A 27,978-nucleotide genomic window follows, 5' to 3' on the forward strand; every position below is an offset into this window, starting at 1 on the left:
ACGGTGTTTTAGCGCTATGATATATCCTTCTTCAAACGAGACTTGCGGAGAGTACTTAAAGGTACGCAGCGGCTTGGCTCTGTCCCTGGCATTGCTGGTGTCCATGAGCGACGGTAACCACTTACCATCAGGTGGGTGGTATGCGTGTCTGCCTACAAAGGCAATAAAAAAGTAGAAAAAAAAATCCCGGAGATCAGGGAGCGGATCTCAGATATACCAGCGCACCGCGATTGCTAACCCCCATTTACTTTTAGTAAGGGGTTGTAGTATTTTAAGCCGGCACGTAGGTTTTTTTTGCCTACCTATCCTGGGGCTATAACAGGTTCACCGAGTACATAGGCGAGCTCATGTGGCTCAGCCTGGCGAATTTGTTAACACTAGCCCTAGCAAGGGCAGTGCTTCGCTGAATTACCACCGGATCGAAATCGCCAGCACGTAGGTACCACCGTTCTGCCTATTTCTGTCGTGTAGAAGTCATGGCTTCTAGATTGAAGAACGGAACAGTCGTTATAAAATAGAGCTAAAACTTTGCCTTCTCAAGCTGAAAGGCGGAATATATGTTGTCTATACCAAGTTCATACATCTATGCCATAGACAGTAAAACAAGTCGTCCGTGCCCACCAAAACTGTAAAGTGTTTCCGAAACATCGTAAATAATAAAGTGAAAATAATAAACGCGAGATTAAACCGTAATAGTGTTACTGTATATCATAATAAAAGTTAAGTCATAATAAGAGGGGCTTACACGGGCCTAGATATAATATTTTATATTTTTTAAAATGTACTCTTTTTAGAAATAATGGGGGACAATGAATCAGTCAGATGTATGAAAGCGATTTCTTTAATAAATAAACTGGTGCATCTACAATATTTTTTAATGCGGAACTGTTTTTTACTCTTTCGTTAAAAGGTATTTTTTATTACTCTTGAAGTTAGCGATTCTGTAACGCGCCTTATCACATGTGGTAATTGTCGCGATGCTGTTGGCACAGTCGCCTTAAGTATTCATTTGGAGCCTTTTCCTAACTGTGATTGCGACTTTATTACTAAGCCTAAAAGCAATATAATTACCGAAGATATTTAAGTTTGTCAATATGACTCATTAAGGGTATAATAGATTCATCATAAATCAGATCGAAGCAAGACGAGAATATTTAGACGCAGAGAATAGTTTCTCAATAATTTATCGGCACACAACGAACCAACAAACTGTGACACATTATCTCGAATGTAATAAACAGTACATAATATACGTATAAAAGCAATTTAAGACGAAGCCCTAAAAATGTAAAACCCCTCGAGTGTGAACATTTAATACTTTCAAATGCAAATATGTTATATTATTTTTATAATTTTTTTTTGTTAGTTTTTTTTTACGCTAGCTGTACACGGTCGGAATTCATTATTAATTTTAATGTAGTGTATCGTAGGGCTTTAAATGTACAGTTTATAAAAAGAAGGGCAAGTTCGAATACCGTTTAGTAATGGCAGTAAAACGGTCTCATAACGTTTTGACTTGGCGTTCGTCTCTTCAGCTTCGAGCAGCTCTTCAAGCAGCGTCTTTACTGGTGGTAGGACCTCATGTGAGTCCGCGCGGGTTGGTACCACCACCCTGCCTATTTCTGTCGTGAAGCAGTAATGCGTTTCGGTTTGAAGGGTGGGGCAGCCGTTGTAACTATACTGAGACCTTAGAACTTATATCTCAAGGTGGATGCCGTATTTACGTTGTAGATGTCTATGGGCTCCAGTAACCACTTAACACCAGGTGGGCTGTGAGCTCGTCCATCCATCTGAGCAATTAAAATAAAAAAAACTTTTTTATTTATGTCATTATTATTAGGGAGTCCAACACTCATATAAATCTTAGCCTGTTCATTAAGTACATGTATTTTCTACATGGATACCAAGTTTCAAGTCAGTCGGATGCATGGTTCAGTAGTTATAACTAGTATAGTAGTAGATTTATATATTAGTATAGATGTAGCCGTATGATGAATAATATAATAATAATATGGCGGGCTCGAATCAGACACCGTCATCTGGCCCTTGATTAGGATTTATTGTATTGTGGGAACCAGAGATATAGATAGATACTTATATGCGTTTTTATATGTGTAATTTATGTGTGTAAATACATGTGTTCTAACACACAGACAAATAGCAAATAGCAAACAAACCTGTTGATTGGGTACATTAATTTTTGCATGATTTAGGAATCGAACACTTGATTCACGGGTTGGAATTCGTATATTTTGGATACTTAAAAATAGAACAAAAATAGACGAATTGAAAATGCACAGAAATTCTATTCAATTTTATTTATCAAAAGGCGGAAGTTAGCGTTAATCTTGAATTACATTTTTTTTATTAAATGTATAGAGATATACGTAGCAACGGCCTATTTTTCAACATGTCTGCCTTAATCACAATCAGCAATTTAATTATGCACAAAGAAACTTTAATGATAATAAATAATTCTACTAACCGTGATTACTGAATGTAATTATCTCGACTAATTTCTAAATACGCCTAATTTAACATACAAGTTAATAGTATATAAAATATATTACGTTGTTTATTTTAAATGTAACGGTTTGAAAAGTCTCAAGTAGAATTTCGCCATTTCGTGCCGTATTTTATTTAAAGAAAACTGATCAATGTTGAAGAATGATTTGGGTCACTGCCGTGGCTTATACTTGGATTATCCAAAGAGAAAGATATTTTTATTGACATTTAGGTAAGATTTGTAGGCTGCAGTCTTAAGTGTGATTAATAACAATGTCAATACAAAGCTCAAGTTGATGGTTTGATTTTTTATTTATTTATTAATATTGAATTAATATTTAATATAAGGATTTGTGCCCAAAATCATGTCTTATTTCTTCACGGGAATGCCTCATATTGGATCTTCTCGACTAAAGGGCTTGTACCGTCAGAATGGTAATAACTCATGGTTTTAAAGAATTTATGCTAGGTTGAAGAAACGTTACGTAAGGTTTGCATTTTCCTTTAAAATATTAAAATAAACGTGAAGCTTATTATTATCATCTACCTTTTATGTATTTAATATATTATAAGCAAAAGTAAAGTGGTTGTGTTGGTTTAAATTCGAACCCATTCAGCGACGTCCTAAGATTTAGATTCGTTTTGTAGGCGTTCACTAATGTCGTAATGTTCATTACTTGATTTAGCTCTTCTTCTTCTTCTTCTTAGTCGAATACTTCATTGCTGAAGTTCGTGTCCTTGAAAGCCCTTCGTGGCTCTTTGTACCCTCAGCTTCTATTTGCTTCGGTTTTCGGCTTCTCTCAGGGCGTTTGTAACAGAGAGTCCAGTGAGCGCAGTTATCTGATCCGACCAACGGTTTGGTGGCCGGCCGGCGGGTCTTTTCCCTTCTACCTTGCCCACCACAATCAATCTTTCAAGGTTGTCTGGTGGCTGCCGAGAAATATGACCAAAGTAACTAAGAACCTTCTGGTAGCAAATCGTCGACAGTCTCGTTTCTACACGAAGTTGCTCTACGTCAAATCTTTTGTCTGCCTCTGAACTAAAAAAGAACTCTAAAAATTAGGCGTTCAATGCATTTGTTTTTGTTCATATACCCGTATTCCTCATTATCATTGCACCGTATTTCAATAAATGCTTTCATACATTTTTGTGCGCGAAAATAGACATGTTACTTTTTGTTTGAACACAAGCAAACGGCTCGAGTAAACAAACTTTGACTATTCATACGGCTAATGCATAATGTATCTTGAATGAATTTACGAACGCTTATAAAAAATATTGAAATAGATTTAACACACAATTATCCTTGTTCCTTCGAGTCACAATAACTTTTTTATTGGTTTACGATGACAGTCGTGCACGCGGCATGAACGCAAGCGGTGCCCATGACATTAACAATGTGAATAAATTGCTAACAGCCTGCTTCGCGTTGCGTTTGACTTTTAGAATAACTGATAACACAGTCTTGAGCCTGTGACCTTTTTTAACACGATTTCATTAGCTTGATCTGAGCTGAACTGAAACTTTCAACGTAGTTTTCACCAACTTGGACATCTACAATTAATTTGAAAATTTGATAACAATGTAAGTACAAACTGTAATACAATATATTTTTTTCTTTGGCCTAATATAGACCTCCAGAATAGAATAAGTATTTATTTTAATTTTCACTAGTTTCGTTTTTATTTACGCTCGCCTGATCGTCCCGAGTTTGGTGCTGCAATACGTGATCAAATTCAAATATTTCGATTTTTATACCTGTAATTTAACTATTGACGACCATTTTGAATTAAACTTAGCGACCGCCATTTTGAGTTAAATAGATAAAAACTGTACGAGATCTTATTTGTCACTAGCACTATAAAGCATATTTGGGTGGAATTGGTCGCGAGGAACTGGTTTAGGATTACTCGCGAAAATTTTACCTGAGCATCGAAATAAGCAAATTTAAATGAATTCTTGAAAAAAGAACATTAAACGGAGATGCATATCGTCTTGACTGAAATCTAAGTGATAACACAACCTCGCCCCACTGACCTTGTCCACATTGATCTGCATAACCTATCTGATAAACGGTTCTTCTATTAAATAACCCATATTGGCATAACATATGTAATGATATTATATTGAATAATGACGGAATGCTAGTGGCAGTGCGCGTTGTGTATCCACACGGGTAGGTGCGTCTTACCAAACTTGTGTTTGGCTATAGGGTAGTAAATTCGTTCCGAGACTGTGTTCGGGGAAGGCTTTCGTGTAGATCTGAACGGATACTTAGTGACATATATGTAAATAAGATTTCGTTTGTCGATTGATTTTTTTAAAAACTCCGTGTCATGGTAAGTGTTTAACTTTGTGCGTTCATAGGCTTAGTAGTAGTATCTTATCTTATACCTTTAAACGAGCAGTTCTTGTATATATATATAATCTGAATCTCGGAAACGGCTCCAACGATTTTCATAAAATTTAGTATACAGGGGATTTCGGGGGCGATAAATCGATCTAGCTACGATTTATTTTCAGAAAATGTTGTTTTCTTCGTGTTTTCAATAATCAACTCTTCCTGACATCTATTGGCGAATAATAATACTATTTTTCTTAATTGAGGGCAACTAACCGCTTTAAAGACACAACAAGATGGCGTTATTAAAAAAAAAAACAAGCAAAGCTCTGTCATCATCTAGTGTAGTGTTAAATATATCGCGTTTGAAAAAAATGTGTCGCTAGTTCAAATAGTCGCCAGTCGGAAACGGCACGACTGGGTCATTGTGTTGTGGGTTTTATAATTTAATTATATCGATTACTTATCGATAAGTCATTATAATAGACTGGATGCGGACATAGCAGGATCGGTACTAATTGCAAACTTCAGGGACAATTGACTGATTTATGGCTGATGATGATCGAGATGTGGGCATTTTTAATTATGTCATGTGCTTGACACGCTTAACTTGACTTTTACATAAAGAAACGCTACCTGAAAGGCAGTTCAAAGGCAGTGCAATGTATATAAATAAAATAGCGTATGTAATACTAAAATTGCAATGTAAGATGAACACGATAAAGTCCTTACGCGAAATTACATATTTATATTCGTCTAACTTCTGAAACGGTGTCACTCATGCCTTTGTTGTATAGTTTTATTCGTAATAATAAAATAATAAATAAATTTATTTATGCATCACTTACGTGTCAAGGCAATACTCGTAGGTATGTGAATTAGTTAATGAGCTCGGATTCGTTCGATTATTTTTGTACGTTGTATAATATATTTTTTCTGTATGAACGACTGCTGTTGATGGCTTACAACAGGACAAACTTCGGAAATAAAGGTGTACATATGTGGGGAGTGTTATTTTTATTACGTTTTTTCATTTTTTTTTGGGGTATTTATTTTTGCCTGTTGCAATGGCAACATTCTATTAGGTTCAGAAAGAGATATCAGTTTAAGGTTAGAGAGGGTAGGTCGAAAAAGGTAAAGTTTTAAAAATACGTGTATGAAGTGATTGTGAAGTAAAATAATTTCGCTATATTCATCCCACTTTTACTCATGAACGATCCCACCTACATACGGTCCTTTTGATTATTTACCGACTCAAGTACGAAGCCGGTCTTATTGTAGACATTGACAAGACAATGGGTAGCCAAGAATAGATAGCGAATCAGAGGCAGACCGAAAATAAGCCGGGAACCAAAGATACAGATAGCTACTTATATATGTTTTTATGTGCGTATCTATGTTATAACATACAGATAAATAGCAAACAAACCTGTTGATTGGGTACATTGGGTATTAATTTTTGCGTGATGCAGGAATGGAACACTCAATCTAAGTAGGTATTGGTAGGTAGGTATCAAATGATCGGATTTGGCTTTTGTACGGACAGGTCTTTGGAAGGCATGGCTTACTGGTGGTAGGACCTCTTGTGAGTCCGCACGGGTAGGTACCACCGCCCCGCCTATTTCTGCCGTGAAGCAGTATTGCGTTTCGGTTTGAAGGGTGGGGTAGCCATTGTGACTATACTGAGACCTTAGGACTATATCTCAAGGTGTGTGGCGTATTTACGTTGTAGATGTCAAGGGGCTCCAGTAACCACTTAACACCAGGTGGGCTGTGAGATCTTCCACACATCTAAGCAATAAAAAAAAGCATTTATGAGGAGCAACCGAAATGACTACATTAGCCCTATATCCAGAATACGATGCACCAGATTTATTATAGGTCTTTATATTCGTAATTGCGTGCTAGTTAATATGTGGATGTCGACTATTCGGTCTGAAGCGCGCGCTCTCATTTGAAATACGAGTATAAGACAGTACAGTTCTCATGACGTATTTTGTTCGGTTAGACGTGTTAGCTTAAGATCCACTTGGTGCTAAGTTACAGGATCGCGTAGGTATCACCACATGAATCATCATCTCGAGATACTAAGTCTAGGAAAGTGTAACCCGGAATGTCTGCAGTAGAATTGGGCCGGTGCTTACACTAGCAACGATTTCGGCATAGGATAATATTAAGAATTTATAGTCGATTGTTTTTTCATTAATATGAAAGATGTAGATCGACACTTCGAGCTCTAGTCTGCTGGCTCCGGTAACCGCTTCACACTGGAAGAGCCGTGATAAAAGCTATGTTGGATGTAAAAAAAATCAACGGCAAAACTGTCCTAATGGGATTTGCATTTGTTTGAATTTTAAACAACATGGTTCCGATTTTTTTTGTTTTTTTTTATTGCCCTTGTAGGTAGACGAGCATACGGCTCACCTGATGGTGAGTGGTTACCGTCGCCCATGGACTTCAGCAATGCCAGGGGTAGAGCAAAGCCGCTGCCTAAAATCTATTTCTAAAAATTAAAAAAAAATCGAAATCTTCAATATTTTCAAATTTCAATAATATTCTGAAAAAATCGCTCATTAGAGCTTTTTTTCCTTTATCATTGAATTGTGTTTCCCGGTATACTCCCAGCGACAGACAGTCAAACGTTAAATTTGTAATAGTAGATTCCAATATGTTTTACATTATAATGTATTATTCAGTTTTGCAGCGTTATAGTAGGTGAACATAAATAATGGCTCGTAGACGGCTTGATGTTTCCAATGTCAACATGACAACAGAAAATCACCTATTAACAATGCAATAGAAAAACGTTTTTAATGTCTAAAAGTTTAAATAAGTAGGCACAGGAGTTCGGGCTGCATAGTTTTTTTTGTATCGGGCTGCGTAGTTTTTTTTTGTAGGCACAAGGAATAACTCATCCGCCGTCTGCCGTCAAGAATTTGCTGCCATACTGTAGTACTTTTTAAATGTATCGCAAAACATTTAATACTGTATATTGGTGTCAACTATTTCTGTCATGAAACACTCATCATCATCATCATCAGCCTTTATCTGCCCACTGCTGGACATAGGCCTTCCCCAATGCCTTCCACATAATGCGGTCCTCCACTCACCAGTTTGAAAAGCGTGCACGAAGGTCATAATTGCAATATATATTTGAGACTATAACATATTTTTTTAAGATATAGGATGTCCGATGATCACTTGATTACAGATGGATTTGGAGCTCGTCTGCTCATATTAGCAATTTAACCTTTCCATTTTAATGTATTTTAGGGCGTAGCTCTCCTCTTGTTTTCATAAAAGATTACATTCTGAATAGGGGAGGCCCTTAAATATACGTACTGCTTCAGCTTTTAACATTTTTGGGTTTTAATGGTTTTTGTAAGTGACAGTGAAGTGATTTTCGCTTTAATCTATTTATTTCGGCGGATCATAGATGTACCTACATAAAGCCACTCGCAACGATTTCCATACGCATTGATCTAGTCTGTGGCAGAGACAGAGATCCCGCCAAAACCGAATCAAATGGCGGGAACGCGAGGAGTGAAGTTGTGTGATTTGTTTTATTTTGTCTATTTCGTGTTTCTTCAGGTTTAAATGTGTAATAACGGTGGTTTATTAACTGTTTAGTATCTGTTAAAGTACATCTCATCTGATTTCACTTCATATTATCATTTTTCATTAAATTAAGAATATAAATTAAAATATAATAAGACTTGACCTAAAGGTCTTAGTTACCAGGTCATAAAATCCCTTAAAAAATCCCGCCAAAAATTAAACGTAAAATTACACTATTATTATCATTTTAATTGTAAGATGTTTTATATTACAATTATAATTAATAATTTACGTTCAATACAAATTCTATAATAATTACGTTGTTTAACTAAACGTCAGCGTGTATGTACCTAGTGCGCGGATTGCTTACAATTTTTTTTTTCTAAAATATTCACTGTGTATTAAACTATGATAGTTCGGAGTACCTTTGCAATTTGCTTGACCTTATTGTTTCAAAGTTTCGTAAATATATTTATAAATTAAATTTACTGTTCAGCGTATCTAATTCTATTCTTTATTTTATATAATCTATTATCTATTCTAAGTCGTTCTGGTTTTCACCTATGAAAAAATAAGAATATATATTTGTAAGCTTTGAAATCGCAGTTGACACACCGATGCTAAGTTTAATGTCTAAAGTGCGTCGGATGCCCTTAAAATAAATCATATTATAATCATGAAAAAAAAAACTTTACTTATCTTAATGTTTAATATTTCGTAACAATCGCACGGCTATACATATTTTATTATGTAGTATCATATTTAGTATACTAAGACTTCATGTAATTATGTGATTTCTAGATTATTATTTACCCTTAAAAAAAAATTATTGCATTTTTATGCAGACGAGCATACCGCGCACCTGATGGTGAGTGGCTACCGTAGCCCATGGACTTCAGCAATGAAACAAGAACGCTGCCTAATTTTTGACTTCTCGAATATTTTAGTGTTTCGTGGTCACGGACGAAGAAAGTGTAACAGAAGTCGAGTTCCACTAACGTCGAATAATTTGTAAAAGTTATTCACTGACGTTTATGTTTCTTTGTACAAACTAGCTGCTACTTGATAACTAGAAGATTGTTTCTTTTTTTATATAAATACATATTAATATTTGAATTATTTAAAAAATACCGTCTTTTGGTACGTACAATGACGAATGTGAATCAGGACATTATTCTGCGGACATTTACTGGTGGTAGGATCTCTTGTTTGTCCACACGGGTAGGGACCACCACCCGGCCTATTTCTGCCGTGAAGCAGTAATGCGTTTCGGTTTAAAAGGTGGAGCAGCCGTTGTAACTATACTTTGAGACCTTAGAACTTATATCTCAAGTTGGGTGGCGCATTTACGTTGTAGATGTCTATCGGCTCCAGTAACCACTTAACACCAGGTAGGCAGTGAGCTCGTCCACCCATCTAAGCAATAAAAAAAACACCCACACACACACAAAATATGTTTTCATTTAACGAATAATCCTCGTCATGCTTGTTTCTGTAGCTGTCGCTAGGTGTGTGCATTGCATAATATTAAATTTAGACGGTATAGGTACCATACTATGATTTTATTATGACAGAAATCTTGCCAACAGCAGAAATGCCAACAGGGACAGAAATTTCATTACACAATCAGACCAATGACATTCGAACGTATATAACGTGAACATACATACAATAATCACTAATCGATCTGTAGTACGCTTTAAGCGTATCAAAGTATTCAAATAAAGTTTAAATTACTTATTTGATTACCATTGGTTCTTGCAAGCGTGTATTAAAACTTCTACTATGTTAAGTGATGTACAATTGAAAATCAAATTCGAAGTTTGAAAGGCAGTTCCAAAGCTTAAATAGAATGTTTGGTTACAGCAACAAAGCGAGCGGTACATATCGTCATACGAAGGCGGCGGGGACCTATCTCCGGTGGCGCCGGCTACGTCACCCGGGTCCCCTCGCGACTGCACGTCGTGTAGGAAACGCGAGCCCCCAGACGAGCCGGCCCAGCCTCCAGCCGACGATCCTTGCGCAGGCTGCGGGTGTCGCATCACCGACCGGTACTACCTCCTGGCCCTCGAGAGGAGGTGGCACACGCCCTGTCTAAGGTGCTGCGAATGCAAGATGCCACTTGATTCGGAGCAGCGCTGTTATGCACGGGACAGCAATATCTTCTGCAAGAATGATTATATCAGGTTAGTATTTTTATTTTATTTTTTATTGCTTAGATGTGTGGACGAGCTCACAGCCCACCTGGTGTTAAGTGGTTACTAGAGCCCATAGACATCTATAACGTAAATGCGCCACCCATCTTGAGATATAAGTTCTAAGGTCTCACGTATAGTTACAACGGCTGCCCTACCCTTCAAACCGAAACGCATTACTGCTTCACGGCAGAAATAGGCAGGGTGGTGGTACCTACCCGCGCGGACTCACAAGAGGTCCTACCACCAGTAATAAAAAAATTAAAGCAGCTTAGAATTAATTTAGATTTTAATTTAGAGGCTTGGACGTTGGTTGTTGAGCGACAGGAGGTTTTAGTCAGTTCGACTCTGACATGCCCCGCCCTCCATCCCCAGTGGAGGGCGGAAGTCCGGCGATTTCCTCCTGACCAAAAAAAAAAGCATCAAACCTGTCAAATAATGGTATGTCTCTTCTATCATAAATTAAAGTGGTAAATTGAGGTCTGACCATACTACTATGACGTATTTATCTGTTTCGCTTTGGAAGGTGGGCTATTGATGTGGGTGGGATATAATGAGAATGGATATTTAGATTTATCTTTCAAATTCCATAACGGCGTTGTGATATTAACGGTGAGCGCTTAACATCGGGTAGGTACTAGGCTCGTTCAATTAATTATAGCCACTATACAAGCATAGCTTCTGTCAAAAAATCTAAACGACCACAATTAAATCCAAACAGCTTACTGAAATGAGATTCAGCTTAGCTTGGCATTCTAATTCGGCTGCTGTGTTACTTGATGCTGAACCACAAATGTTCTGTGTTACTTCTCTTTAATTGCCAACTTAAAAAAAATATGTTTAAAATGATCCAAGAAGTTTTGTTGAAAAACACATTTAACCTAATAATAATGTGTGTAACAAGCGTTAAACACGTTTATTTTAGATTTGTTTAATTTTGAACATTATTCAGATGATTATTATTATTATATTAAACAATGAATTATTAATAATATGTAATACATTTAATTACTTGGAAACGGACAGAATATTTTTGATACATAAAAAACGTCAATTTAACAAAATAATATAGAGCAAAATGAGGTGAAGTAGATTGAATTTAATGAAACGAGATGAAATAAAGTCGTAGTATAATATGGCTATTTACTGAGGTTTCAGTGGAGATCTTGGATGAAACTGAGAACCCATATTCAGCGGCTCTGCTTCATTTCCTCACATTTGTGTACTTTTACAGATGCTAAATAAGTATTAAGTCACTTTTTGGAGGATCACGAGAAGTTACGTCCAGCGGCTTTGTTTCATTTTCGCACATTTGTGCACTTTCACAGCTATTGAACAGTTAATAACCAGTTAATAACCACTGTTATTACACATTTAAACCTGAAGAAACACTAAATAGACAAAATAAAACAAATCACACAACTTCACTCCACGCGTTCCCGTCAAAAAGTCCTCAAGAGAAGAGAGACTAGAATGAGGCAGTAGAGCTGAGTCGAGAAAAGCATGCGAGGTAGCTCGAGGAATTTGTGATTTGCCGACTTCATGTCTCAAGATTGGTGGTTTTAAATTTACGATCGATGGGCTCTAATAACATCTTGTAATTGCTTATTTGTATATATATGATGTTCAAAATTGGCATTTAATTTGAAGATAATGCGAATAAAAAAAGCATCAGAGCATTTTAATGTTAGAATAATGAAGTACGGAGTCGTTTAAATTTTCCGCAATACCCATGCATTGTACATATATTATTTGGCCTTCGAACCACGTTACTGTGGCATTTCAGGTCGAGGCTTAGGCCACCTAAGACGCTCTAATGAGTGACGAAGCGGCAAAGCATCCAATACGCTCGCATGAAGTATCTGATACAAGAGAGCCCACCGACCGCGGGAAAGACTAAGAGATTTATGTTTTTAAAAAAAATAAAATAAAAAATTTACCCTTTTCATTCTTCTGTGAGCGTGGCTCGAAGAAAGGGGGAAGTTCTTGAGCTTCCTTTGTCATAATAAAGTATACATATACGAGTGGGGGGGGGGGTGCACTCCGCTTGGTACTCATATTTGTATGGAACGTTTGCCTACATTTGCCACTAGGGGCGCTGTTCCAACTGCATACAAATTTGAGTTAACTTGTACATTATCGAGAATATTAAAAAATTCGCACTAAGGACATTGAATCAGTAACTCAATTTTTTTACGTAAGGTTCGGAAAAAAACTAAGTTATGTCACTAGATTTAATATTCACACATCGTTTTCTGGGTGGCGGTACTTTTTGTAATCACGTAGGTAATGGGGCAGACGTATTCAATGTGTTCTGGTAATTAATGCTTAGATGCTACGGCCTTATGTGATCTCCCTTCTTTATCTAGTAGAACTTCGGTCTCGATGGGTAGCGGTCGAACCTCGTCTAATCTTTCTAATGATATACGTACATACTTAACGAATGTTCACGATTGACTTCCACGGTGAAGGAATAACATCGCGTAATAAAAATCAAACCCGCAAAATTATAATTTGCGTAATTACTGGTGGTAGGACCTCTTGTGAGTCCGCACGGGTAGGTACCACCACCCTGCCTATTTCTGCCGTGAAGCAGTAATGCGTTTCGGTTTGAAGGGTGGGGCAGCCCTTGTAACTATACTGAGACCTTAGAACTCATATCTCAAGGTGGGTGGTGATATTTACGTTAGCTTAACACCAGGTGGGCTGTGAGCTCGTCCACCCGTCTACGCAATAAAAAATAAATAATAAAAACGTGTTCGACTCCCACTCTGTGGCTCTAAAACTTGGAGAGGCGTTCGCAATGCTCATAAGAAGCTCTACTTGGTTTTGGGTAGTATCGATCACCACATAAGGCACCGGCGTCGAAACGGGAGATCAAAGTCTATTGTATTAGAATTATCAATTATTTATTCGTAATGTACCGTATTAATATTAAACTTGTTTATTTGTGATAATTCAAGTGATCATTATATAGGTATTATTAATTGAATGCATTACGTCACTGGACACGGTTCGCTTCGTCGGGGATCTTAAAGACCGTAATTACAATATCACCAGCTTGTTAATAATCAGTTAATTAAATATTTGCACATGTAATTTCTTTATATAGTTCGAATGCTTTTTTTCCTTGCAATTACTCTTTTTTTGTGCTGTGGTTCATTAAAACTGCGCTGGCGTCGAAGTTCGATACGTTGGTTGATTATTTTGCGACTTTTTCGAGTTATCACAAGCTCTTTACTTAAATATGTATAGTATTAAGTATAGTTTTAAACCGGCGTTAAACGGAATAAAATTAAAATACCCCAATTTCATGATAGTTATCCTGATTAGGATATTAAGCCAAAATATAGTTATGGTGTTATCCATCCGTGAGGCGAGTGCAAATTTTTTATTTAATTGGACGACTTGAAGTAATCTTTCCATATAACATGGAAATATGCTTTTAAATGGATAGATATTTATAAATAGGTCAAAGAGCGTTTTAAATATTATCATCTTGTTTCCTTACGAAAACATTAATCACAAATTCATTAATGCAAATATATTCTAAATATGATTTTGACTATTTATATATTGAGATAGCAAATGCTTGATTTTTTTTTCTGAAATTAGCCATGGTTTTTAAATCACTTAGAGGCTTTGCGTTTTTATGCGTAAGGATAGTTGGAGGAGATGGAAAAATGGAAACAACACGACTTTATTTTTGAAAATATAGTAACTGGTGGTAGGACCTCTTGTGAGTCTGCAGGAATACCCCTGGCACATATACCACCACCTCGCCTATTTCTGCCGTGAAGCAGTAATGCGTTTCGCTTTGAAGGGTGGGGCAGCCGTTGTAACTATACTGAGACCTTAGAACTTATATCTCAAGGTGGGTGGCGCATTTACGTTGTAGATGTCTATGGGCTCCGGTAATCACTTTTAATACCAGTTAATACCAGGTTAATACCAGGTGAGCTGTGAGCTCGTCCACCCATCTAAGCAATAAAAAAAATGTTTTTAATTTCAGAAAACATAACTTTTTGAGAAGTGATTTCAATTTAGTTGAAATCTCTAAATTAAAAATAAAAGACCTAGGTAATACTATAAAAAAAACTGAAAAATTTACGATTAGGTTCGTAAAATTAAGTGGTTTATTTATAATTTTTTTTTAAAGTAATAATAATACACAATAAATAATAAATAAATAAATAAATATTTACTAACAATCACGCCACGTTAACTGGTCCCGTGATAAGTTCGTAAAGAACTTGTGTTACAGGTACCAGATAACGGAAATAAATGTAAGATTTTTTATTATACACATACATATATTTAATATACATCCATAGCCCTGGAAAATACATTTATATTTATCATACAAATATCTTCCCTTGGCGGGATTCGAACCCGCGACCCCCTTGTGTAGTGACCATGTCACTTACCACTACACCAGACAGCGGTTAATTGAAATGCGTTTGGTCTTATCTCAATTAATTAGGACTGCATATGCCGAATCGATGGATGCGGATGAAAATGGCTGGCGATCGAACATTATAGTATAAAAAAGGGGAGCCTTATGCCCAGCAGTGGTTAATTAAAGCGAATATGTATAAAAAATTTATAGTCATTAGTAAGGCTTATTTTATAGATACCGAATCTGTTGTCTGTCTGTTGCGCTAAACGTTAATCCACAGATCATTCTCGAACACTACTCAGAATTAAACAATAAATTACATAAATGTCAGTAGATACTAAAAATTTGATGAAAGGAAATGAAACGAATAATTAATATTTAATCGCGTATTTCAATTCAATTTACTGAGTTGCCTTGTATATTAATTCGGTTCCAGAGAACGAAAAAAAATATATCTTAATAATGCAAAAAACCTTCGTAACCAAACTCATTCATATACGTAGATACACCTATACTAATCTATACTAATATATAAATCTACAGTGGTTTTTACGGATGTTCCGTTATAACTACTGAACCATGCACCCGATTGACTTGAAACTGGGTATCCATGTAGAAAATACACGTACTTAATGTATAGGCTAATATTTCTATGAGTGTTGGACTCCCTAATAATAATGACAATAAATAATGTTAATTTTAAATGCGCAGCGAAGCGGGCGAGTACGGCTAGTACATTATAAAAATAATGACTGTTTTGTATTAACGTTGAATGAATCTTACGAAATGTTTCATGAATTATCATCATTGTTCAAAATTTGCATAGTCGGTGTGTATCGACAGAGTATTCATCGTTGTTAACAATTTTGGAAATGCAGTGAGTGATTGATGCTGAAATGGGCACTCCCAGTATTTGGTAATACAAACGAAATAAAAAAAAACGAAATTTTGATATCTATTAAGCTTCCGTCCGTCTGATAGAAATAGAGGTTATAGATGAAATGGGCATATAAATAGTTTGGTAATAAAGGCTGCCCTTTTTGAACCATAATTAATTCATGCCAGTAACAAAGAGCTTAGCGTTTCCAAGTTGTATGGGATATCGAAACCCACCCAACAATATCTACTCGGGGTTCAAAGTAATTGGCTGCTCATTTTTGTAGATAGCGGCTTGGCTCTGGCTTTGACATTGCTGAAGTCCATGGGCGACGGTAACCACTCATCATTAAGTAGACCGTTGCTCGTCTGCCTACAAAGGCAATAAAAAAAAAAAAAAAAAATGGTTTTCGAGATTTGGAATGCCATGTACCTTTAAATCGAAGTTACTGAACAGGTACTAGCAAAATTGAACACTATGTATTTGAATATTGGGTTCAACATTTCCAATCCAACACAGGTTTCTTTGTGAGTGCGTCACTCATTCTGATCTTGAGCTAATCTTATCAATTTTTGACCAAAACAAGTCAGTTGAAACTGGCGATGTCTCGTACCTACTGATTGCATAAGCCGCGTACAATTATAGCCAGAATCTTTCTACCGTTTCCAAAGTCGTAAACAACAAAAGATAAAACAAAAAAACAAAAACCTATACGTGTTTTTAAATTATGATGTTAAAAATAAAAATTCCGCCATCCGACTGCAAAGGTGCTTCGCAAATTTATGGTCGACTCCCATAGTTATGTCACAATATGGCGTCGAGATGATAAATATCACAAGTTTCTCGGACGGCGCCCGAGAGTTATGACGTTACTTACAAACATGTTATGTGTGAGAATACGTGTGATTTTGAAGAAGTTCCCCGGTAGCCAAGGTATTCATGCTCCCAATTCCTCTAAATTTGAATATCTATCAAACCTGATACCTATGTATCAGAAAAAAAAATGTGAATAATACTTAAATTGCGTAACTTATCGCTAGGCAGATATTTGTGACAAAATTACATAACGATAATTTACCGAAACTTTACGTGAGCACTAAATTAAATGTCTAAATTAATGTCTTAATTTCCGGAATTGAGAAGTATTTCAATAAAACTAGAGGTCCCGCAGTAGTCGAAATTCGACTATAATTAATTGGAATTGTAAGATTGTACACTATTATGGTTGTATTTTATACTTCTATAATCACAAATTTCGCCAAGGCTACCCTATTAAAAAATATTAATAAAGACATACAATATTTAATCTATTCTCAGTTTGACTACAGACGTCAAGAACAAAAGTTTGACAATAAATAGTATGCATGCGTGTGTGCGTCAAATACATGGTATGTAGTGTGTGTAATTTTTTCTTTATTGATTTAATGTATCTTTTATGCCTTATTTAAAAAAATATTAGCATTGTGCACTTCTTCTCTGTATTCTCTATAAGTGTGGAAAATTTCGTACTCCTCCGTCCGCGCAATTTTCGTGAAAAGGGATACAAAGTTCTTGCTTCACGTATTAATATATAGATAGTGTATAATAAGTGTGACAGGGTAAGTCTGTCGCTTCGTCGACTACGAGAGACGCCGCCGGGAATCGGATGCTTAGGCCACGAGCGGTCGAGATATAAACAACAAAGCTAACAAGGCAAGGTTGAACTCCGACAAACCACCCCGATACCTGAGGCGATGAAACTGTTATTCAGTGAAACGAATTGAAATAAAATGACCATTTGCAATATTTAAATGGATTCCTATTGGATTTGTATAAAAGATTAGTTCTTTTAGAAACCGCTTACAAAAGTCCATCGTTCTATCATTTGGGATTCCGTTGAAAATGAACAAACCAGAACTTGTATTGTTTGCTTGGCCTGCGATAAATGAATTTTACATTTTTCAAATATTATATTAATATAATTTGAGACAGATGCGCGCGTGAGGTTCATATTTCAAAATTTTATGGACCGCATTCATTAAGTTCGGATATATTAAAAAGTTTGCCACAAATGCGTAATGCATTTCGTGCTAGATATTAACTGAACCTCGCAAACGGTCCCTCGTATTAAATAAAGACAACTTACCGACACCCGCACACAATATATACCAGTGTGCTTAGTGCGAGTTTTTTAATGCTCTTGATAGTGTAAAAGTTAACTCAAATTTGTATGGAGCTGGAACGTTTGCCTAAATTTGACGCTAGGGGGGCTGATCAAATTGCATACTTTGAGTTAACTTTTACGCTATCGAGAGCGTTAATAAACTCGCACTAAGCACTTTTTCTTCTTCGTCGCTTTCTTCATTGCTGAAGGTCGTGTCCCTGAAACTTGACCGTTGCCTGTCTCGTGAGCTGTTTCCATCTCGTCCGGTCCTCAGCTGCTCGAATGGCGGTTGCGACTGGCAACCCAGTTAGAGCGGTTACTTGATCACACCAACGGCTAGGTAATCGGCCGTGGGGTCTCTTTTCTTCTACTTTGCCCGTCACAATCACTTTGTCCAAGTTATCTGACTGTCGGCGGGCAATATGACCGAAGTAGCTGAAGATCCTCTGGTAACAGATTGTTGAGAGCCTGACTTGGATGCGAAGCTGATCCAGGATAGATTTATTTGTCCTTTTGGCCGTCCACGGAATTCGGAGCATTCGTCTCCAGCACCACATTTCAAATGCGTTTATTTTCTTGCGCTCGGATGCCCTAATTGTCCAGGACTCTGCCCCATAGAGAAAGATACTGAGCTATAAATCACAACTATCGAAAACCTTAAAACCTACTATGCTAAATAGTGTCGTATGTCTATTAGTGAACTTAGCTTAAGTGATGTACATAATAATTCTTCATACAGCCTGTTTTCTTTTTATTACCCGACTATGGCACCCGAGAAGGAGCCTTTTTGATTCTCCTCTGAAGAAATGCATGCCATGTCATAGAGCATAGAAAACACTGTTGAGGAAGAGCTCATTCAAATCAGAACCGTTTTAGTCTTGAGCTAATTCGTTTGTGTAGTATTGTTTTTATTAAGCCTCTTATTGTCGTTCACGGACTCATCAATGCCAAGGCCAAGCTCAAGAATAAGGGGAATCATCTTAAATAATTCCTAAGACAATTTCCGTCAACCTACCTCTTCCACAGACCGTATCTTCTATACAAAACACATTTAGGAACAAAGTATAATATGCATTTACAGATTCCAGACACATTTACAGATATTCCAAGCCATTCTAGTTGAACCAATCCTTATGCCAATGGGTTGAAGTTAGATCGCTTATTCACTGCTGCCGTTCCTTCGTTGTCTGTTATAAAACCACATATCGTATAAGGAATCAGAGTTAAAGTCACCTAATGCATATGCGTTGGTAGCTTTCATCACAACGGGTTGTCCAGAACCCAGACCCCGAGAACTGTTCAAGTGAAAGAAGGATAGCGTTTCCGTAAGCGGATAGCGTATTGAAAGTTGTTTTCCTTCGTCGAGCTGAGAACTTGTTATTCTTGTAATTGTGTGGACCAAAAACAAAAATTTTGTATAAGATTTTGTATTTACAACCAGAAATACTTTTAAAATGATGATCGTTCATGACTTAGACCCATTCACATAAATTAGTTAAGATACATTTTTATGACTTCCATATCTGTCTACCTGCAGCATCTCTCGGTATGTCATGTTTAAATTACAGATGTGTTTGTAAGGAGACTAATAATTACTTATCTTCAGTATCTCCAATCATTAGCTAAACAAAACCGATATGATTATAATTCTAAATTTCTGAATTTCATTTACGATTTTGATGGATTTTGAATTCCAATAGAAATGTAATATTAGACAACGAGCACATCAGTAAATGGCCACAAAATATTTGCCACCAACTTTTACGCAACTTTTATAATAATGCGGTTTGTTTTACGGTTGATTTCGGTTATAATAGCACCTTCATGTCTATAGCATAGTTGCATGAGTATGGCCCGACGGAGAAGGATATTTGCTAAATGAACACAAATGATCATAGCCATAAGACCTAGAAAATATGCATATAATACACCCGAACTATTAGTACAATTAATATTAAAAAGAAGTATAAATGTACATTTTTCAGAAAAAGATACATATTTACGGTAGGCAGCGTCTTAGCTCTGCCCCTGGCATTGCTGAAGTCCATGGGCGACGGTAACCACTCACCATCAGGTGGGCCGTATGCACATAGCGTGACATAGCCACAGGCGACTCAGCACGGTATAGATAAACGAAAAAGCTTCATATTTATAAACTTTTAGTATTATATTATTTTTATTTTACTTTCACTTCGTGCTATTGCGGGCTTCCTTTCATGAACTTTCTTCGACTTTATTTTTCTTTGGTGAAGTTTTTGCAAAGTTTTGAACCATTTATCGCAATGACGCCGTTCGCGAGTACTGCACTAGTTTTATCGGCTTAATCTTTTATACGATATTATTTTTTGTTCATTGCAATTGTGGATTTAGTGCTGTATTCTTAGAGGGGTTTACTTCTGAAATAAATATCGTAGTTAGTCGTTTTGGTTACAAAATGCTTTCATGTTAATACTGAAGAAGTAACCAAAGAAACTATAAAATTTGAGAAGCTACGTTCCGTCTTGTTCTGTCTTGCTATGTTTAATTTATTCATTTTGCTCTATATCAACCAATCAGCGCATTTTAAATAAACACATTCTCGATAAAGCGTTCACGCGCAAAAATCTTTTATAATTCAAACGAACGCAAACACGCATTTTTGATTAAAACGAGTTGTGCCCTCACACGTGGTTATAAAATACATATATTCATTTAGAATAACTAGAGGTCCCGCAGTAGTCGAAATTCGACTATAATTAATTGGAATTGTAAGTTTGTACACTATTGTGATTGTATTTTATACTTCTTTAATCACAAATTTCGCCAAGACTACAGTATAAAAAATATGAATAAAGACAAACAATATTTAATCTGTTCTCAATTTGACAACAGACGTCAACAACAAAAGTTTGACAATAAATAGTATACATGCGTGTGTGCGTCAAATACATGGTATGTAGTGTGTGTAATGTTTTCTTTATTGATTTAATGTATCTTTTATGCATTATTGTAAAAAAATATTAGCATTGTGCACTCCTTCTCTATATTCTCTATAAGTGTGGGAAATTTCATACTCCTCCGTCCGCGCAATTTTCGTGAAAAGGGATACAAAGTTTTTGCTTCACGTATATAGTATATAGATAACAAAAACGAATATTGTAGTTACACAACAATATTGTTGACGTTTGACAAATTAACAGGTACAAAAATTAGTTGATTAAATCGCTAGTGATGTGCACCAGTTCACTTATAATTATCTCCGACAAGATTTACTCTGTAATCAGCTCGGTCGTCCGGTTGTGTGCATGCGATGTGACGCGTTCATTGAATTGTTCATATTCGAGCATCGAGACGTTTTTTAGAATTTTCGACACTTTGACTGCTTTTGACAGGTGACGACGACGTATAACGTGAATTGAAACTGTATTGAAGATTCGTAATATTACGAGTATTTTCTTATTTTATTTAATTTTATGGTTTAGATCAGGGGTTCCCAAAGTTATTTTATCTTTTGCCCACTTTAAGAACAAAATTCTTTTTTAGGACCCCAATTTTTTCACCTACTTAAAAACCACTATAGCGAGAGCTCAGTTGGTGTCTAAGAGTCCTCCTAGATGAAATTACAAATCGCCACCCAAGCCTTTACACAATACTTCTATTTTTTTTCTGGGTCTCTTACCGCCCCCCTTAAGGCTGTAGCGACAGGGGGCGTTATCGCCTACTTTGGGAAAGGCTGGCTTAGATGGTTGGACGAGCTCACAGCCCACCTGGTGTTAAGTGGTTACTGGAGCCCATAGACATCTACAACGTAAATGCGTCAACCACCTTGATATATAAGTTCTAAGATCTCAGTCTAGTTACAACGGCTGCCCTACCCTTTAAATCGAAACGCTTCACGGCAGATATAGGCGCGGACTCACAAGAAGGTCCTACCACCAGTTTGCTATTGATATTTGATGTTAACATTCTAATTCAAATCAATCGGTCGTTTGTCTATTTGCACAGCGATAAGGAGTTGTTCCTTAACAATCGGGCCGAAAGTTAACTGTGTCCCCTACTACATGTCCGTCCTTTACCATTCAAATATTACTATTAACTCTCGGGCCACTTGAAATATAAGAAACAATAAACGTGCGTCGTAAAACAGCGTTATGCCGACATAAATCAAAGTAAGTCCCGACTACGAGACACTTGTTAAATTGCTAATAAAAGTCGTCAACGCAACGAATGCGCGTATATTAGAGCTGGGTTTACGGCGTCCGTTGACGGAGTATCGGCACATTTTATTGGACGACTCGTCATCGGCTACGGTCGACCCTGATCGACTTTGAGTGTACGACAAAAAACCGTTTCCTATTTTATCGAGTAATTATCCCTGTTATGTTTGTTTTCTGCATTGAGCTCCGTTGTGTATTTACATTTACCAGTGGAGTTTGGAATTTGATTTATCTAGAGTAACGTATTGATAAGGCGCAGACACAGCTCACACAGCTATTTACAATTAGAGCGACAAGGGATTACATAATAACGTAGAAACGTAATTAATGTTACTAGAGGTCCCGCAGTAGTCGAAATTCGACTATAATTAATTGGAATTGTAAGTTTGTACACTATTATGATTCTATTTTATACTTCTATAATTACAAATTTCGCCACTATAAAAAATATTAACAAAGACAAACAATATTTAATCTATTCTCAATTTGACAACAGACGCCAAGAACAAAAGTTTGACAATAAATAGTATGCATGCGTGTGGGCGTCAAATATGTATGTGGTGTGTGTAATGTTTTCTTTATTGATTTAATGTATCTTTTATGCATTATTTTTAAAAAATATTAGCATTGTGCACTTCTTCTCTATATTCTCTATAAGTGTGGAAAATTTCATACTCCTCCGTCCGCGCAATTTTCGTAAAAAGGGCTACAAAGTTTTTGCTTCGCGTATTAATATATAGATTTAACAATTTTTATACAGCTCCAATGACCTTCATAACCTCGGCTCTAGCACCTACGTGTTTTGACTATGATGTACCGTTATCGTGTAATCGGCACTGTTAATAAATTAAACTGGATTATAACGTTAGAACAATTTCATAATAAAGAGTGTAATGTTGAATTGAACGTGAGCTGACGTGGGAATGCATCAAGTGTACCATTGTGCGGCGATGGAGAGATTTTGTTGCCCACCATTATGTAGATAGTATCCGATATAAAATTTTAATGGTAATTCAAGAATATTTATATTTTATACTTTTTTTTTATAATTTGCGTGTCGGACAGACGCGATCACAGCCTACCTGATTTTAATAAATACAATCCATTACTTAATATTTTAATTAAATTTATTCGGGAAATGCTCTAGGTTTTAACTGGCTGGTTTTGCATTATGTGATGTCGAATAAAATAAAGTAATTTAGTTTTTAGCTAAATACGTTTTACTAGTTATATCTAGTCTAGTAACAGGGTCCATTTTCCTATTTAAACTCTCCCACTTAACGGTCTTCGGAATCCTTCTGGGTGAGGTTATTCTCCTCCATATCCACCTTTATCACATCCAACCAGCGTTTCTTGAGTTTACGTATGAATAGACCTTTTTGGACTGACTGACTGCAACACAAAGTTTTTGGTAAATTCGAAGTAACTCAGAACACGACGCTATGCATATGTCACGTTTTTCCCCAGCGACTAGCTAATACTTCATCAAGTATTGCCAGATTATTTTTTTCCTCCTACCTATGCTGATAGCTTTGAGAGGCTATTTCAGCTTCACCTCGACGTGTAGGTAAGCGCACGGGTTCCAAGCCTTAAGTGTTGTTAACACTAACACTAGCAGGAGCTGCTTCGCAGAGTCTACCACCGAATCGGAAAGGCGACCCACTGAGAAGATCCGGCGAGAACTCAGTGGGCTGTGTCTATGAGTTAATTTACTCATCGAGCCCTTCGTCGCAAGCGACGGGTTCGGCGAGGACGGTGACCGGTGTTTGAGGTACCTAAAAGCACCGTTAATGGATCCGAAGGATCAGCAGTGACGTATTTAGGGTGACGTCGACTGTTTACCATTCGGTCCACAGGTCATAGATTTTGTTGTTGTTTTGAAGTTCGCGCAGTGTATTCACAATGACTGATAATGAATGATAAGTTTGACCCACCCTTCCTTAGCTCAGCAAGCATTAAAACTTAATGTAATTGTGTGTAATCCACACCGAGTCCCTAGCGGTGATTCGGATCTCTAACATCTACATATCACGTGCCACATCGCGTAATGTGATATTACTTCTTCACAACGGAACGAATTGATAATGGTTGTGTCGTTAGAGATTCAGTTTACTGTTTTCTTCGATTTCGTTCGCGAGTAAATGAAAAATAAATTAGTACCTTATTGGTTTTTACTCTCCATTCATCAGGTCGAAAATTGTAGCGAGTGCTCGATGAAATAATGACTTGACGTTTGTTTCAGTCGAACACTGAAAATTGACGTTTGAAAATTACGAGCTCATTCCGTCTTTTATTAAAAGTTGTTTGTTATGAAGCAAATAACATCTTTTCCAATGTAAACAACAAAGCTTAGACGTTGTGAAATACAATATCGTGTTCAGTAAAAATCCAAGATAGCTTATTTCTGCGAAAGCGTTCGATATTCCCCGTGTACGTTGAACACTTTAAGCGACAGACTGGGAGCTTTTTGAAAGTTTATTTATGTGTTTTTTTTATTTTATTTTTTATTGCTTAGATTGGTGGACGAGCTCACAGCCCACCTGGTGTTAAGTGGTTACTGGAGCCCATAGACGTCTACAACGTAAATGCGCCACCCACCTTGAGACATAAGTTCTAAGGTCTCAAGTATAGTTACAACGGCTGCCCCACCCTTCAAACCGAAATGCATTACTGCTTCACGGCAGAAAATAGGCAGGGTAGTGGTACCCACCTGCGCGGACTCACAAGAGGTCCTACCACCAGTAAGTGTGTAGTACGGCGCTTCCATATAGAGGCCAGAATATTTAAATGTCATTTAGAAATTATTTATAATTAATTTAGATACTGATTTGGGGGGTTTGGTGAATCCGTGCGGGTAGATACTGCCACCCTACTTTGTCTGCCGTACTACTTACAGTTCTTGGCTTTGGTAAGTAAGCGCTTAGTACTAAGTAGCCTGAGAGCTCATTCATAATGTCGGGAATAAAAAAAATGAGACTGTTAACTGCCCACATGGACGTGCGGATTGTTATGTCAATAGGCTTTAGGAGCGGATTGACGTCAAAAGGAGCAGGGGATTCTTCTACCAATAGGCAAGGAAATTTCAAGGAATCTAAACATATTTTCGACAAGATAACAATACTTAGACGATAATTCTTAAGTTGACCTAGAGTAGAGAGGTAATCATTTCAAAATTAAATTGTCTAATAACTTTAGAAATTTGTTTCCATAAGCGGATTGTATGTTGAGTACTTATTAAATTATCTCAGTTCATGAATTAATAAACCTGTCTAGACGTACCAATGTTTCCCAGGCTTTAATATTATTATATGTGCCTTATGAATAAGCCGGCACGGTGTCAGGCACGGATATAACCCAGACCTCTTAAAAATAATTAGTGTTTTAATTAACTTCTTCTTCTTGTCCTTATCCAATATTATGTGGGTTCGGCACACCATATCCTCTTATCATGCTGTATAGGAATTTGGGATGACTTTTAGTCAGGCAAGGGCTTATACCATTCTTGGTTTATATCTCCAGTAGTATATCCATTGTAACGTGCCACCAGGAAGGATTGTTTTGATTGGAGAAGCTCTTTACACGATATTTTTCAACAGTGAGCGTTGTAAACAGTGAGATCTTTAATGCCTCTATTAATTTATACCAGAATTTTTAGCAATAAGGCTTTCATAAGGCTGAAAGCTTGAATGGACATTCTTCACATTTGTGAAGAATTCATTGTTCTCACAGATCTGAATGTCGCATATCTGTAATCTGAAAATTCAGACGAAACTAATTTTACATTGGTCTCTGTTTACTCAAAAACCAATACAATAGAAATGTAATAGGTAGGTAGAGTAATGTAGGTGTAACGTGTCTTCAGGCTAGGCAAGACAATCGGCATGTTTCAGAATAGCATGGTGCGTTGGCTTCTGTCCATAATTTGCACACGTTCGAATTATTATTACATTAATCTTTTTTTATGAAAATAAAAATAATTTCAATTATATGTAGAGTAAATTTGATAATTAATAAGCTTTTTTTTCGATATCTGTGAACCGTACATAATTAAAACCACTTTTACGGTTTAATATCGTGGTTATTATTTTCATTTTATGATTACCGGCGTTTCGGTTACTGAACAGTTTTCATGCTCACGTGCGACTAAGGTGTTCGTCAACATTTGCATATTGTGCTAACTACCCTCTATTTTTGAAATATTGTTAATGTTAAAATAATGGAGATCACGTAAAATTGGTGTATAGTAGAAATATCTCGCATCACTTTGGCGCAACGCTTCTCAAAGAAGGTATTGTCATGTTACGGAATTAGCATTCCCTTTTCATCTGACAACTACTAGATTTTCTAACTTAATGGAATATTCTAACTTAATGGGATTTTCTAGCTTTATCTTTCTTGTTTTGTATAAAAAGGGGTGTGATGAGCTAAAATTTAAAAAAAACATAAAAATCATTCATTCCCGATACTTTTTTGACTGATGTAGTTATGTAGCTATGCAAATAAGTAGATAGATACTGCTAATGTGAAGGATTTTTAGTTTCAAGAAAGAAAAAAAACATTTCCTTTTTAAAAAAAATCAATAGTTCTAAAACTTTGGTCTATTAAAAGAATAATATTATTCGTGCTATTTTTTCGCATAGACCCAAACACTAAATTTATCGCCGGATCTTCTCATGCGGGCGGCGACTCCAATCCAGTGTTAGATTCAGTGAAATACTGTTCTTGCTAGAGCCAGTGTTAGCAATCTCTCTCAGGGTGAGTCCCGTGAGCTCACCTATCAGCAAGAACGCAACTGGAATAGTCCCCTAACCTATTAGCGAATAGGTAGAACAAAAAGTGCCATTTTTAATCCAAAACTTAGTTACATCCTCGAAGCCATCTTAGAAAGATGTCTTTTCCATTTAAACATTTAAAATGTTTGAAATATGAATCTCACTTAAACTTGGAACCTGTGTGCAAATTATTACATTCATTTTACCTATGTGCATCTTTATTGCGCAAATCATTTTAAATAGTTACCGCTCTTCATAATTCAGTGTTTTAAAACACAATTTTCTGGGATTTTTTAAGTCTGTTTCATGTGAGTAAATTAAGTAATTTCCGTTGCTAAATTTCTAGCACCACTAATTAGTAATAATACGGGCCATTAAATAGGTATAATACAATCATTAATTTACATAAAACCGATGTACAATTACAATGTGAGCAATCTACAGCTCTGGACAAAGATGTAATATTTGCCGATATAAAATCATCTACACGTCGAAGCTACGAAGTCAATGAGGAAGCTTATGATAGTTGACATTCTAAATCGTATTAAAAAATAAATACAAACGCGTCAAGAATAAATTTGGCTCTTTGATATTTTGTGGTATTTCACGTGTCTCCATTGCTCTAAGCTGCAGTCAAGAGGGGGAAAAATAGTTAAATATTGTTAGCGTAATTTCTAGTTCGCAATTGAAAATATATTTTTTTCAGCTCTAAGATTAAATACCCGGCGTGTAAAAAAATAGCCACGATTCACATTGTAGTATCTGCGGTTGCCGAAAAATTTAACACAAGATGAATCACTGACAATCATGATAATTACCTGCGTTCTGTTAATATGAACCTTCAAGAGTTTCATTCAAGTACTGTTGCGTTTCTAAAACTACAAAGAACATTACCTTTCGTCTAGAGTACCCGAATAAAGAGCAGAATGAATATTGTCTTCCACATGCTACTGATGTTGGTATTAATAATCGTTAAGTATAAAGCCATCCGA

General features: G+C 36.5%; 1 protein-coding gene across 2 annotated transcripts in view; it reads left to right on the top strand.

The window, feature by feature from the left end:
* Bmap-A (apterous A) overlaps positions 1 to 27,978 on the top strand; it is a 133,935-nt gene that overhangs the window by 5,718 nt on the left and 100,239 nt on the right. For both annotated transcript variants that reach the window (XM_028178283.2, XM_028178274.2), the window contains exon 2: positions 10,271 to 10,590. In XM_028178283.2, the coding sequence (XP_028034084.2) occupies positions 10,271 to 10,590 (320 nt within the window). The remainder of the gene's footprint in view (positions 1 to 10,270; positions 10,591 to 27,978) is intronic.

Source organism: Bombyx mandarina, chromosome 01 (genome assembly GCF_030267445.1).
Source record: "Bombyx mandarina strain Sakado chromosome 01, ASM3026744v2".
Lineage (NCBI taxonomy): Eukaryota > Metazoa > Arthropoda > Insecta > Lepidoptera > Bombycidae > Bombyx > Bombyx mandarina.